Source organism: Cuculus canorus, chromosome 4 (assembly GCF_017976375.1).
Source record: "Cuculus canorus isolate bCucCan1 chromosome 4, bCucCan1.pri, whole genome shotgun sequence".
NCBI lineage: Eukaryota > Metazoa > Chordata > Aves > Cuculiformes > Cuculidae > Cuculus > Cuculus canorus.
In genome coordinates, this window is record NC_071404.1 from 2,031,284 (window position 1) to 2,044,604 (window position 13,321).

Genomic DNA, 13,321 nt, shown 5'->3' on the forward strand with positions numbered 1-13,321 from the left:
TGATCCAGTGCCAACCCCCTGCCACGGGCAGGGACACCTCCCACTGGATCAGGCTGCTCAAGGCCCCATCCAGGGCTTCCCCACCCTCACAGGAAAGCATTTCCTCCTAAGATGTCATCTCAATCTCTCCTCTCTCAGCTTAAAACTGTTCCCTCTCATCCCATTCCTGCACTCCCTGATCCAGAGCCCCTCCTCAGCTTTCCTGGAGCCCCTTTCAGTACTGGAAGCTGCTCTCAGGTCTCCCTGGAGTCTTCTCTTCTCCAGGCTGAACAACTCCAACTGTCTCGGACTGCCCTCGTGGCAGAGGTTCTCCAGTCCCTGCATCACCTCCACGGCCTCCTCTGGACTCGTTCCAACAGCTCCATCTCCTTCCTACATTGGGAATTCCAAAACTGGACACAGGATTCCAGGTGGAGTCTCATGAGAGCATCTTCCCAGTGCTTTGGGTGGGAGCTCAACACTTTGAGTTGCATTTGAATAGAATTTGAGAGGAAACGTCACCAACCTGCCAGAGGCTGAGATCAGATCTTGGAGATAAACACCAACGAATGCCTGACTCAGGACGCCGCGATGTATTTATTTCTCAGCACAAGCTCTGCCGAGTTGACTGAGACCCATTTTCATGACACATCAAGCGAAACAAGTTTGACGGGGTTTGTACGGGAAGACGATAAACCCAGACTCATTTAGACCGTTTGATTGTCACTTGCTCGACTGTGCAGCTGCTTTTGAGCTGAGCCATCATCTCCCCATGACATCCCTCAAGCTGGTCCTCACCCCCTCGAGCAGGATCAGGCCTTCAGGATTCACAGGAGCTACGCGGATCTAGAAGCCTTAAGTCTTTTCTCCTCCAAACCAATGCAGCATCACTGGATTAATGTGATGAGCACCTTCTGCTAATTAACAACCTGAGCAGCTGGAACTCTGTAGGTGATGTCTGTGCAAGGAGAGCATCCATGCTCGCTTCCCATCATGGAGAAAACTGGGAACTGGTTGTTTCCCAAGGCAAAATGTGCTCAATTCATGCATTTCCTGGGATCTCTCCTAAAGAAATACAGTAAACAACGCCCTGACTCCTTTCCTCCACTGCAAATTCCTCGCTCCGCCTGCGAGCCTGGCAGGTAGCCACCAAAATCTTCAATCAGGGATCACGATGCAAACCCAAAGCATTGTCTCCCTCCTTGCTCCACCTCTCTGAAACCACCAAAAGAAGCCTGAGATGAACAGGCTTTGCAGCAGAACGGTTCAGGCAGTGACAAAACCCACCAGGAGAAAGGGAAACGATCCACCCAGACAGACGTTGGAGCCAGGAGGCCTCTCCCTGTCAACACAAGAGGCTGTTTCTGTCTCAGCCTTGCATTTCAAGTCAGGAGGAGGAAGAAGGCAAGTTGTCCCTCTGCGCAACACGATGCTTGGCTCCTAACTTCTCCACGCTCAGCAGAGCTGAAGTTTTAGGCTCAGAGTAGCTTCTTACCCACCACATGCACATGTGGATAGGTGTGTATGGGGGGTACTTGTATCCCCCAGCATCCAAACATGGTCCTCGCCTCCTCCCACACCTTGCAGCAATGGAAAAGGACCTTTTTTCAGGCACACAGCTCATCCCTGCTGGCTCTCCGAAACTCTCACCATGCCAGCATCCCTGCTCCACTTTGTGGGGTGGGAGGTCTGCTCTCCTCTTGCACTGCTGTGGGGAGTTACTCACCCCCAGGGCAAATCACAGGACCTGATTCTGCTCTGCGTTGCCCGTAGGACAGATGCCACCTCCCCGCGGCCTCTCCAAATCCCACTCGGAGCAAATGGAGTGGCCTCGCTTCCTCCAGAGCATACATTCATCTCATCTAGTGCATTAGAGGGGTCAAATTCAGCTGTCCCTTACCCAGCTGTAAATCCAGAACAGCTCCATGAGTGTAACTGGACCCATTCGGTGTTTCCACCATCAAGAGCAGCTATGGAGAGCCTGGATCGGTCCTCTCCTCCCCTGCACGCCGGCGTGTAAATCCACAAAATGGATTTGTTTTGTGCAATTATTTCTGATTTACACCAGGGCAGGGACAAAAATCAGTCTCCCTGAGCTGGCCCGACCTTTGTGTGACCCCAGTTCCTACTGGGCTCTCTCCAGCAGGGAGCAAGAGCAGCCAGTGGTGGAGGAGCACGCGGTGGGGCTCAGGCCTTCTGATTTCAAGCATTGCAATAAATCCTTTGAATACATTCTGCGTCAGTGGTGATTTGGTTTCCCCTGCTCCCCCCACCCACCCCAAACCCCCCACAAACTGGCGTTTGAAGGATGATAGCCTGTGCATTTGGTTATGTCCATCACCAGCAACAGCTCCATCCCTGCAGTGATCCCAGAGGCAAATCCTACCATCAGCAGAAGCTGGTGACCATGTTCAAAACCTGCATTGGACTCCTCTGGTCCTCAGGGAGTCACTTGGGTTTTAATCTTAGGTACAAGACAATGGAAAGCCAAATTATGACCCCAAACCCATGTCAGGGCAGGATTTGGTCCAGCGGATTTGGTCCACCTCACTATAAGCACCCCAAAGCAGAGCAGTTGAAGAGAAAGGTAGACAGACAGCCACCTCCAAAGTTCATTCCAGTGAGGTTGTAGTCACCCAGCTTGTCACGGGTGCCATCCTGCCCACTGGTTTCCGCTTTGGGTCCTCTTTTGCACCAGCAGAAGGCTTTGGACAGCGTTAGATTTGCTGGCTGAAAGTGTTGGCAAAAATAGAGAGAAGAAGAAGGAGAAGGAGGAGGAGGAGAAGGAGGAGGAGGAGGAGAAGGAGGAGGAGGAGGAGGAGAAGGAGAAGGAGGAGGAGAAGGAGAAGGAGAAGGAGGAGGAGGAGGAGGAGGAGAAGGAGAAGGAGAAGGAGAAGGAGAAGGAGAAGGAGAAGGAGAAGGAGAAGGAGAAGGAGAAGGAGAAGGAGAAGGAGAAGGAGAAGGAGAAGGAAAAGAGAAGATAGGAGAAAGAGTGGAGAGGAAAGGAGAGTAGAGAAATAAGGATAAGGAGAACAGTTCCAGTTGGAAGGGATCTGCCACCATTTTCTAGTCTAATTGCTTGACCACTTCAGGGCTCACCAAAAGTTAAAGCATACTGTGTCCTCAGCCAACTGGTTTACCAAAGCGTTACTTAGCCAATTAGCTTATATTAACAACCTTATATTTAGAGGGTCAACATCCCTTGTGTCTGTGCCAAGGAAAAAAGCAGATGGATCACATTTTTGCTAGAAGATCCCTTCCTACTCAATGTGTGGACACATTGGCTTTCCAGTATCTTGAACCTCGGGCAAAAGCCCTTGTGGAGACATCTGTCGGTTTGCTCCTGCGACACAAAGTTTTGCAAAGGCAATGAATGGCAGGAGCCACCAGGACCATCAGCAGAAGGAGGAGGGATGGATGGACCTTCGCTGCGTCAACAGCGTTGCACGTCGAACCATGGAAGGCTGCTTTTGAGCACGATCGGTGGGGCAGGATCGGCATGAAATCAACACAGAACACTTCTCAAACACCCTACCAAGCGCTTCACATCCGTGCACCTCTTGATCTCTACGGAATTACTTTTGCGGTATCAGTGCGGAGAGTTAATTCGCATCGAAAACAAAGTCTGCTTGGTGAAGCCTACGTTGATGTAGTTAGGTATAACCATGTAAACACGCCGTTAAACATCCCTCCATGCAGTGCTAGTAAGTTCTGAGGTTCTTTAGCTACTTCTCTAAAGTGTTTGAATGTGATTTTTTTTTTTGTCACTGCTCCTGTTGCTAATTTATCTTTTTTAATATTAATCTTTCTTGACTGGTGTGAGGTGTCAGTTCTCTGCAAGTGTTAATTTACTCCCGGATCGCCGGGAGCAGTAATACGTTACTATCACTGCGCTCTATTATTTGATTTATCTTGTTGCGCTTTTCCTTTTTTTTTTTTTTTCCCAGTCAGGCATCTCCCTTTCCCCTCCCCGAATCTTCTGGGCTGAGATTGTCCGCTTCCACTTACAATCCTTTATTGTAGACTACAGTCTTACTGGTGGTGGCCATTGCGATTTCTGGCTCCAGCCGAGATGTCTCAATCTGTGAAATCAAAGAAGAGGTAAGATCAGAAGAGGTAAGATCAGGAGAGGTAAACTCAGAGATACGATTTAGCAGTGGGCAGGTAGGGCTGGACTCAACGACCATCTCAAAGACCATCGGTGTGCTGCAACGGGAGTACAATAGATCAATACATTCATACAATCATGGAATGGTTCACTCACAGCCCAGAAGGCCAACCGTGTCCTGGGCTGCATCCAAAGCAGAGTGGCCAGCAGGGAGGGAGGGGATTCTGCCCCTCTATTCCTCTCTTGGGAGACCTCATCTGCAGGATTGTTGTGTGCAGTTCTGGAATCCTCAACATAAGAAGGAGATAGAACTGTTGGAATGGGTCCAGAGGAGATGATCCGAGGGGTGGAGCACCTCTCATACGAGGACAGGCAGAGGGAGTTTGGCTTGTTCAGCCTGGAGAAGACTCCAAGGAGATCTTATAGCAACCTTCCAGTACCTGAAAGGGGCTACAAGAAAGCTGAGGAGGGACTGTTCACAAAGACCTGTGGTAACAGGACGAGGGGCAATGGGTATAAACTGGAGAGGGGCAGATTTAGATTAGACATAAGGAAGAATTTCTTCACCATGAGAGTGGTGAGGCCCTGGCCCAGGTTGCCCAGGGAAGTTGTGGCTGCCCCATCCCTGGAGGTGTTCAACTCCAGGTTGGATGAGGCCTTGGGCAGCCTGAGCCAGTGGGAGGTGTTCCTGCCCATGGCAGGGGGTGCAACTGGATGGGCTTTAAAGTTCCTTCCAACCCAAACCCTTCTATGATTCTATGGGGCATTACATCAGCGTGGAGAAGCATAATATGTAAATAATACAAAGTCAATCATGCCTTTTCCATGTGATTTTAATATGCTTTACCCTGCTCAAGCTTCAAAACAGCCATCTTTGGACTGACTTCTATTACACAAAATGACACACCCTCTCTCCTTTGCAATAGTCAATGAATTATAGAGCGTCTCTGACAATCAAATGGAACCCACTCATCATTTTCCAGGAGACATCCCTTCCTTCTCCCACAGCCAAGGTTCCTTTGGCGCTAGACGGAATCCAATCCTCAAAGCTGCAATCTGCGCCCACAGGGACCCAGCAAAGCCATGGTGACATGAGGGGACCACACCCCCTCATGTGTCTCCTAGATCAGGGCTCTATAGTCTCCAACGAGGATGGATCACAGCTCAAATCTACCTACCCCTTTCTCTGTCTCCATGAAACCTCCAACCCTTTCCTATTTTTCCCTTTCATGGTCTTCGCACAAAGCTTTCCCTTGCTCTGAAATCATTCCCAACATGGACCACCAGGAGCACCTCTGCTGTGAGGCCAGACCGAGAGAGTTGGGGTTGTTCAACTTGGAGAAGAGAAGGCTCCGGGGAGACCGTAGAGCAGCTTTCAGTATCTGAAGGTGCTCCAGGAAAGCTGGGGAGGGACACGTCCTGGGCTGCAGCAGCAGAAGTGTGGCCAGCAGGGCAAGGGAGGGGATTCTGCCCCTCTCGTGTGAGACCCCACCTGGAGTCCTGTGTCCAGTTCTGGAATCCCCAATATAAGAAGGAGATGGAACTGTTGGAAAGGGTCCAGAGGAGGTCATGAAGACGATCTAAGGGCTGGAGCAGCTCTGCTATGGTCAGGCTGACAGAGTTGGGGTTGTTCAACCTGGAGAATAGAAGACTCCGGGGAGACCTTAGAGTGGATTGTAGTGCCTGAAGGGGCTCCAGGAAAGCTGAGGAGGGACATCTTCCAAGGCCTTGGAGTGATAGGATAGAGGGAGGTGGCTTTAAATTGGAAGAGGGAAGATTTAGATTAGATATTTGGAAGAAATTCTCCATAATGAAGGTGGTGAGCCCTGGCCCAGGTTGCCCAGAGAAGCTGTGGCTGCCCCATCCCTGGAGGTGTTCAAGGCCAGGTTGGATGCAGCTTTTAGCAACCTGATCCAGTGGGAGGTGTCCCTGCCCATGGCCGGGGGTTGGAACTGGATGGGTTTTGAGGTCCCTTCCAACCCAACCCATTCCCTGATTCTCTGCTCTGTGGTGCTCCAGGTTCCTGCAGCAAGCAAAGATCCCGCTTCCGGTGGGGACCGGGCACCTTGGAAGATGAGACTTTTAGGACTCCTATACATTGAGTTGCCGCTGTTGCTGACACAATGCTAGGAACCCACGTTAAAATCGAAATGCTTTTGAAAATGTTTAACCTAGTTAGACAAATTAGCAAAAATTTGTGCAAAACAATTTAGGTATTTAAAATATTCAATGTTTTTAAAAACTGGAAAAACTGTTCTTAGCTTTCAGCTGCAAAAACCCAACAAAATATAACATCAAAGCAATCTTAACATGAGGTGCAACATAACCCTTCAGCAAAGCTGTTAAACAGCTACTGAAGCATCATGGGAAATAGCACTTCATTTATTCAAATGCACATATGTCAGGTTTTTGCACCATATGTCATTCCAAGCTATTTACAGTAATAATTAAATCTTAATCAACGTTTAACCTCTGTAAAATGTTTGAAGGGATCTAATCACCCTTCAGACTGCACTAATGAAGGAGAAATATATAAACATAAAAAGAAAATGATGCATAGATAGCGCACCAGAAAGAACAGTAATTGCAAAATTGTATTTCTTTTAAATATAATCAGCAAATTATGTAAAGGAAAAGCCAACGAGTATTTTAAGTGAAGACATCTTGGGTGTCAGAGGTGTGATCAGCTAATTTTGTACTGCTATCCATAACAGATGTAGCATATTTTCTTTTAGTGCCATTATTAGCAACTTCACCATTGCTTTCTGCGCTGAAACACCAAGCGAAGCGTCGTGCCGGGGAGGGCACCCAGCAAAGGTGCAGGAGAGGCGATTCTCACGTAGACCGGATCCATTTTGAGGGAGGATTAACACCGCTCTGCCTGGCTCTGACGCAGCTTTTTCTTCCTATTGTTTTCTTCTTTCCTTTCCAGAAACGGAAAGAAAAGCTCCAAGCATCAAGGCTGGGTGGTTTCATCCATTGGTATGAAAATATCGAGGTGGGAAGCTTTAAAATCAACTGGAATTGGATGGTCCAAACTTGACCATTCACGTTGGTGTTGATACAGCCTTGGAGGATTTGGGGGTCAAATGAAAGAATCGCTTGGTTGGAAAAGACCTTTGAGATCATCAAATCCAACCGCACCTGTCCACTCCTAAACCAGATCCCAGGAAAGACCGTAAAGCACAATCCTGTCCCTCCTAAAGCCATCCCACCTAAGCCATGAATGAAGAGCTTAGCTGCGCAGGAGATCATGGAGTCATGGAATTGCTTGGTTGGAAAAGATCTTTGAGATCATTGAGTCCAACTCTATCTGTCCGCTACTAAATCAGATCCCTGAGCACCTCATCTACCCAGCTTTTAAACACCTCCAGGGATGGAGACTCCACCACTTCCCTGGGCAGCCTCTGCCAGGGCCTGAGAACTGTTTTGGTGAAGAAAGCTTGGGGACGTGGGGCAGCTCAAACAGAATAAAACCCAACCATCTACTGGGATGTCTCCACAGAAAGCTAATGGAGAGCCACCACAGTCCATTCCTCTCCAATGGAGGCTGGAGAGGTGGGAGCTTCGAGGAAAGTCACGTCTACCTTGATGGACCCCATATTAGAGGTCTGAAAGCAAGACTTGTGGGGAAAGGTGGAGGACTTGGAGGTGTTCAAGGTCAGGCTGCACAAGGCTTTGAGCAACCTGACACAGTGGGAGGTGTCCCTGCCCATGGAAGGGGGGTGGAACTGGATGGGCTTTGAGGTCTCTTCCAACCCAAACCATTCCAAGATGATTCTATGATGATGACTTGGATGTGCTGAGTCTAAAAGAGAGAAGTTCAAGGGAGGCATGGTGGTATTTGCGTGTGCAAGAGGCTACAGCACAGAAGACAGGAGAAATGTTTTGTTCGCACCATCCTGGGACACAATTCAAAAAGCATCGAGTAAGATCCAAGCTGAACAGCAGGAAGAATATCCTGGTGGGAAGGAGTAAAGTATTGCAACCAAACGCTTGGGGAAGGTGTGGTGTCTCTGTGGTGGGAAGTTTTCAGCACAGATTAGATGAAACACATCAAGAATAGTTTAAGCAGAATTAAGTTTGTCTTGGTGGAAGGAGACAGATGAGATAATCGCTTGTAGGTCCTTTCAACTTTCTTCCCATGGGTCCAGGAGAGCAACGGCCTCCATGACCTCAAGTTGCACCAGGGCAGATTCAGATTAGACATCAGGAAAAAATTGTTTATGGAAAGGGTTCTGAAGCCCTGGCAGAGGCTCCCAGGGAGGTGGTGGAGTCCCCATCCCTGGAAGGGTTTAACAGCCGGGCAGATGAGGTGCTCAAGGATCTGCTTTAGTAGTGGACACATATGGTTGGACTCGATGAGCTCAAAGGTCTTTTCCAACCAAACAATTCTATGATTCTATGATCTCCTGCACAGCTGAGCTCTTCATTCATGGCAAGGCTGTTAGATGGGACGGCTTTAGGAGGGACAGGATTGCACTGTGACAGTTCAGAGACAGATTTTGGTGTCTGAGCAGAAACATAAAGGACTGAACGCCTAATGCAAGATGGACATGTGGTCAGGGACTCCTCTGAAGGTCTTGAAAGAAGATACAACCAATCAGAAGTGTTGGTTTGGAGCTGCACATTACTGAGCTCACTTAAACCCTTTTCCAAAGCCTGGGAAGATGTGGAATAAATTTGCTGGATGGTGACTGGTTGAACTGGAGCAATCTCTGCAGATTCCCTTCTGGCTGACTTTGAATCGCTCACGTTTTTTTTTGCTGGAGAGTGCAATTCCACCTATTTTGGTGCAGATTGCAATTCTAGCTGTAAAGCACCCTGGACCTGTTTGGCCAACCTTCTACTGGACACAGACTTGAGGCATGGATCTGGAGACCACAGAGTTTCTTGTTAAGTTTCTTGTGTCTCATCTTCAAAGAAGACCTCCAGCAGGGAGCTTCCTGGTCATGACCTGCTGGGAATCCTCCAACAAGGAACGCCTGCCATGGCAGGTGTTCTGCAGAACGGGTTCAACCCTGTTGAGACTACCCTGATGGTACCTGCTCCATTCTATATGGGGTGATTTTGTCTTTCCAAACTGAGTGCCCACCACGGGACTGGGCTTGAATTGTGTCTCTCCTCCTCCTCCCAATAAGGTACATCTGCTTGTGCTTCAGCAAAGGATGGATCCCCTTCCTGGCTCTGGGATGGCAGCGCTGAGGTGCCTACCAGAAAAGGGCCTTCAAGAAGGAATCCAGGAGAAGAGAAGTCCAGAAGGGATGCAAGCTCACAATAGCAATGCAGGAACCATGGTGTAAGAGCACCACCCAAGAAAGTGCTAAAAAGGGCTCGTTTGGGGGAAAAAACCCAGGCTTTTGGGCATTGGTGCAGCATTGACTACTCAGAATCCTGACACATCAGCATGGGAGACACTACAAAGAGGCAGTGGAAGAGGAGGATCTGCTTCATCTCTCTGTGAGGCTACTGGAAGCTTTGCTATAGGTGCAGGGATCTCAGTCCTCACTGGAGACACAGTCAAGGCGTGCCGCCAAATTCATCCAGAAATGTGGCCAGTGGTGGCCACAGCTCATCACAACACCTGGGAGCTGGCGTGGCCTGAGGATGCTCCACTCTCCTCCAGAAGAGAGCAAAGTCCATGAAGAGTGGTGTGAATGTCTGGGTTGTCCTATGCAAGGGCAAGAGTCAGACTCGATGATCCTTGTGGGTCCCTTCCAACTCAGGACATTCTATGATGGCCTCTTCTCCCAAGTGACAGTGAACAGGACAAAGCGGAATGGCCTCAAGCTGTGCCAGAGGAGGAGAGGAACCCTGGAGCCATGTCCCCTGACCTCATTCAAGCAACTGTTTATAAACCAGCATCACCCAGGTCATGCAGGCAGAATCATAGAATAGTTTGGAAGGGACCTTAAGGCCCATCCAGTTCCATCCCTCTGCCATGGGCAGGGACACCTCCCACTGGCTCAGGCTGCCCAAGGCCCCATCCAACCTGGTCTTGAACACCTCCAGGGATGGGGCAGACACAACTTCCCTGGGCAACCTGGGCCAGTGCCTCAGCACTCTCATGGTGAAGAAATTCTTCCTTATATCAAGACTAAATCTGCCCCTTCCCAGTTTATACCCATCCCCTCATCCTATCCCCACAAGCCTTTGTGAACAGTCCCTCTCCAGCTTTCCTGGAGCCCCTTCAGGTTCTGGAAGGTCGCTGTAAGGTCTCCCCAGAGCCTTCTCTTCTCCAGGCTGAACAAACCCAACTCTCTCAGCCTGTCCTCGTATGGGAGGTGCTCCAGCCCTCAACTATCTCTGTAGCCTCCTCTGGACTCATTCCAACAGTTCCATCTCCTTCTTATGTTGAGGATTTCAGAACTGGACACCAAACTCCAGGTGGGGTCTCCCAAGAGAGGAATAGAGAGGCAGAATCCCCTCCCTCACCCTGGTGGCCACGCTGCTTTGGATGCAGCCCGGACACTGTTGACCTTCTGGGATGACAACGCCGGCTTTTTAGCGGTGACCTGGTGAAATCCATCCCTCCCGGGGAACAAAGCCGCCGTAGAAGGAATCGCCTCTCGCGGTGCCCACCGCACGCCAGCTCTCTTCCCCCCATCCCTGCCTTGCAGTGGAAGCCTCTCTCCTCTCATCAGCACAGACAAGGCTAATTGGGGTGATAAAGAACTGGCTCCGAGTGCTGGCGTGGGCTGGAGGAACAAATGGTGCGGTGGTCACAGCTGGTGCTGCGGAGACGGAGAGGGAGAGGGTGTGAGGCAGGCTCCCGGCACCCAAAGTTTCGTCAGCCCATGTTGGATGCGGGGCGACGAGGTTGGGGGTTGTGTGTGTTTTGCATTGGCTGCTGACACGGGTGTAGCGTACATGCGCGTCCAGTGAAGCAGAAGCAGGCAGAAAGCAGATGCTTTTTGTTTGGGGTTGATACTCATTTCTATCCCAGCTCGGGAAAAGGTGTAGAAAGGAATGTGCTCCGAAGAGTGCAGGGAGAGAGATCGGTCTAGGCTTGCTGCCAGGGATCCTGTAATGATATGGAAGGCAGCTAGGGGAGACAGGAGCAGATGGATTTGGCATACAGCTCATCACTCAGCCAAAAAAAAAGGGAGGGGGGTGGAGAAGAAGGAAGAAAGCAGCCAATTTTGGTAGGGGGAGGGTCATGCGGACTGACGGATGCTGCACTGGGGGGTGGGGGAAGGGAGGAGCAGGCTGGTCACAGCATCTTCTGCTGCTGCCTTGGCGATGCCAGTGAGGAGGTGAGGTGGTGGTGCCAGTTTGGAGCCTGGGAGGGCTCTCCCAGTCCTTCCAGCAGCCTTCTGCCTTCTCCTCCTGGGCCAGTAGACATCAGGGCAACGGCTGAGGGCAGTGCCAAGCAAGACAAGTGTATCTGCCCATGGTAAGGAGGTTGGAACGGGATGATCATTAAGGTCCTTTCCAACCCAAACCATTCTACGGTTCTATGATTTTACGGTTCTATGATTTCTAGCGAAGCTTCGTCGGGTGCAATAACGACTGTGGTTAATAAATGGCACCATGAAGCACTGTGAAGGACCAGCAGCTGTTGCTTCCAAGGTGGTGGGCTCCGTGCACAGCTAGACGGAGAGGTGGGGCACATCCAGCCCTGCTAACAGGCTCTGCTCTATCCTCCATGAAGAAAGATCATGTTTTTCCTTGGATAGATGAGCAACTGCTCGTCAGCCACAGCACGATCACCAGGCACCTCTACTTGCATCTTGGTGCAACCACAGTGTGAAAGAATTCCAGTACAGGTCTAGCAAGGCTTCCTTTCACCTTCAGCACATGGTCACCTAACACAACTCTGCTGAGAAGAGAGTTAAACTCATTAAATATGGTTTAATTTGCTTACTCAGGGTTAAATGCCAACTTGATTGGGTTTTTGAAGGTCTTGTTCCCATGGTAAGGCTGCCTAAATGTTCCGCTTTTAGCTATTTCACATCTTCTTTTAATTGACAGTAGCTGAAATAATGCTGATGGGGCCAAAAATCACAAATCTGAACCCGTGTTTAATTTTATAAGGCTTTCCAAAACTGGAAAATGTATCCTGAATGGTTTAATGACAGCAAGATTTTTTTTCCTCCTCTGTTCAAATGAACTCTTTCCAAAGCTTTTCCCAGACATCAAACATTAAAATGCTCTCCATGGATCCACCCACTAAGAAATGAGAGGGGGAAAGCAGTCTTTGCTAAGGAGTAGCTCTTGGAAATTCTGTGGTTCTATGGCCAACCAAAGGTGATCTGCCAGTAGAGAGAATTTGGGAAATCTTAGAATCATGGAATGGTTTGAGTTGGAAGGGACCTTACAGCTCTATCAGTTCCACCTCCTGCCATGGGCAGGGACACCTCCCACTGGATCAGGTTGCTCCAAGTCCCATCCAACCTGGCCTTGAACACTTCCAGGGATGGGGCAGCCACCACTGCTCTGGACAAGCTGGGCTAGGGAAGCACTTCTTTCCTAAGATCTCCCACCACGGGAGAGCCTGGTGGGTCAGTGGGAGCCCATCTGGGGATTTGACACCATCCACCTTCCCCAAAGAAGTGCCAACTCTGGGTTGGGGCAGGGAGGGAGAGCTGGAGCCCCCCAAAATGCAGGGATCAAAGAGCTGCCCACCTGCTGGTGTGGAGGCACCAAGCGCTTCTAAGCACGGGCTCCTTTCTCACTGTCCATGCTTTCATCACCTCCTTTTGTCTCACACCAAGGTATGTGACTGCACCCAGGGACATTCCCTAAGAGACTGTGATGCTCCCTGGCCACCGGAGCTGGGCAGATGTGCTCTTCCAGCTGGGGCTACCACCAAGGAAGCAGCCTCTCCAGTTGGGCAGCATCCATACACGCTCTAAGCAGAGTGCCAGGAAGGCTGTGAATCTGCACGGCATGTCCAGACAACCTGGGGTGTGCAAAGGTGTGGTCCAGGGCAGAGAAGAGACCACCAGAAGAAGTTTGCCATCACCTGGGCAAGCCCAAGCACAGAGAACGGATTGGGAGCAGGCCTGGGGAGAAGGACTTGGGGGTGCAGGTGGATGAGAAGCTCAACATGAGCTGGCAATGCGCATGGCACACATGATGATGCCCCATTGATGGAAACATTCAAGGTCACGTTGGAAGGGACCTGATCCAGTGGAAGGTGTCCTTGCTCATGGCAAGGGTTTGGACGGGATGCTTTTTAAACATCCCTTCTAACCCAAGATGTTCTATAACTCTATGAAATTGGTGTCC

At 50.0% G+C, this 13,321-nt stretch overlaps 1 protein-coding gene across 1 annotated transcript in view; it reads right to left on the minus strand.

The window, feature by feature from the left end:
* Positions 1-3,755: 3,755 nt before the first annotated feature.
* SFXN5 (sideroflexin 5) overlaps positions 3,756-13,321 on the minus strand; it is a 123,724-nt gene continuing 114,158 nt past the window's right edge. The window contains exon 14 of the mRNA XM_054065879.1: positions 3,756-4,061. Within this exon, the coding sequence (XP_053921854.1) occupies positions 3,984-4,061 (78 nt within the window). The 3' untranslated portion in view covers positions 3,756-3,983. The remainder of the gene's footprint in view (positions 4,062-13,321) is intronic.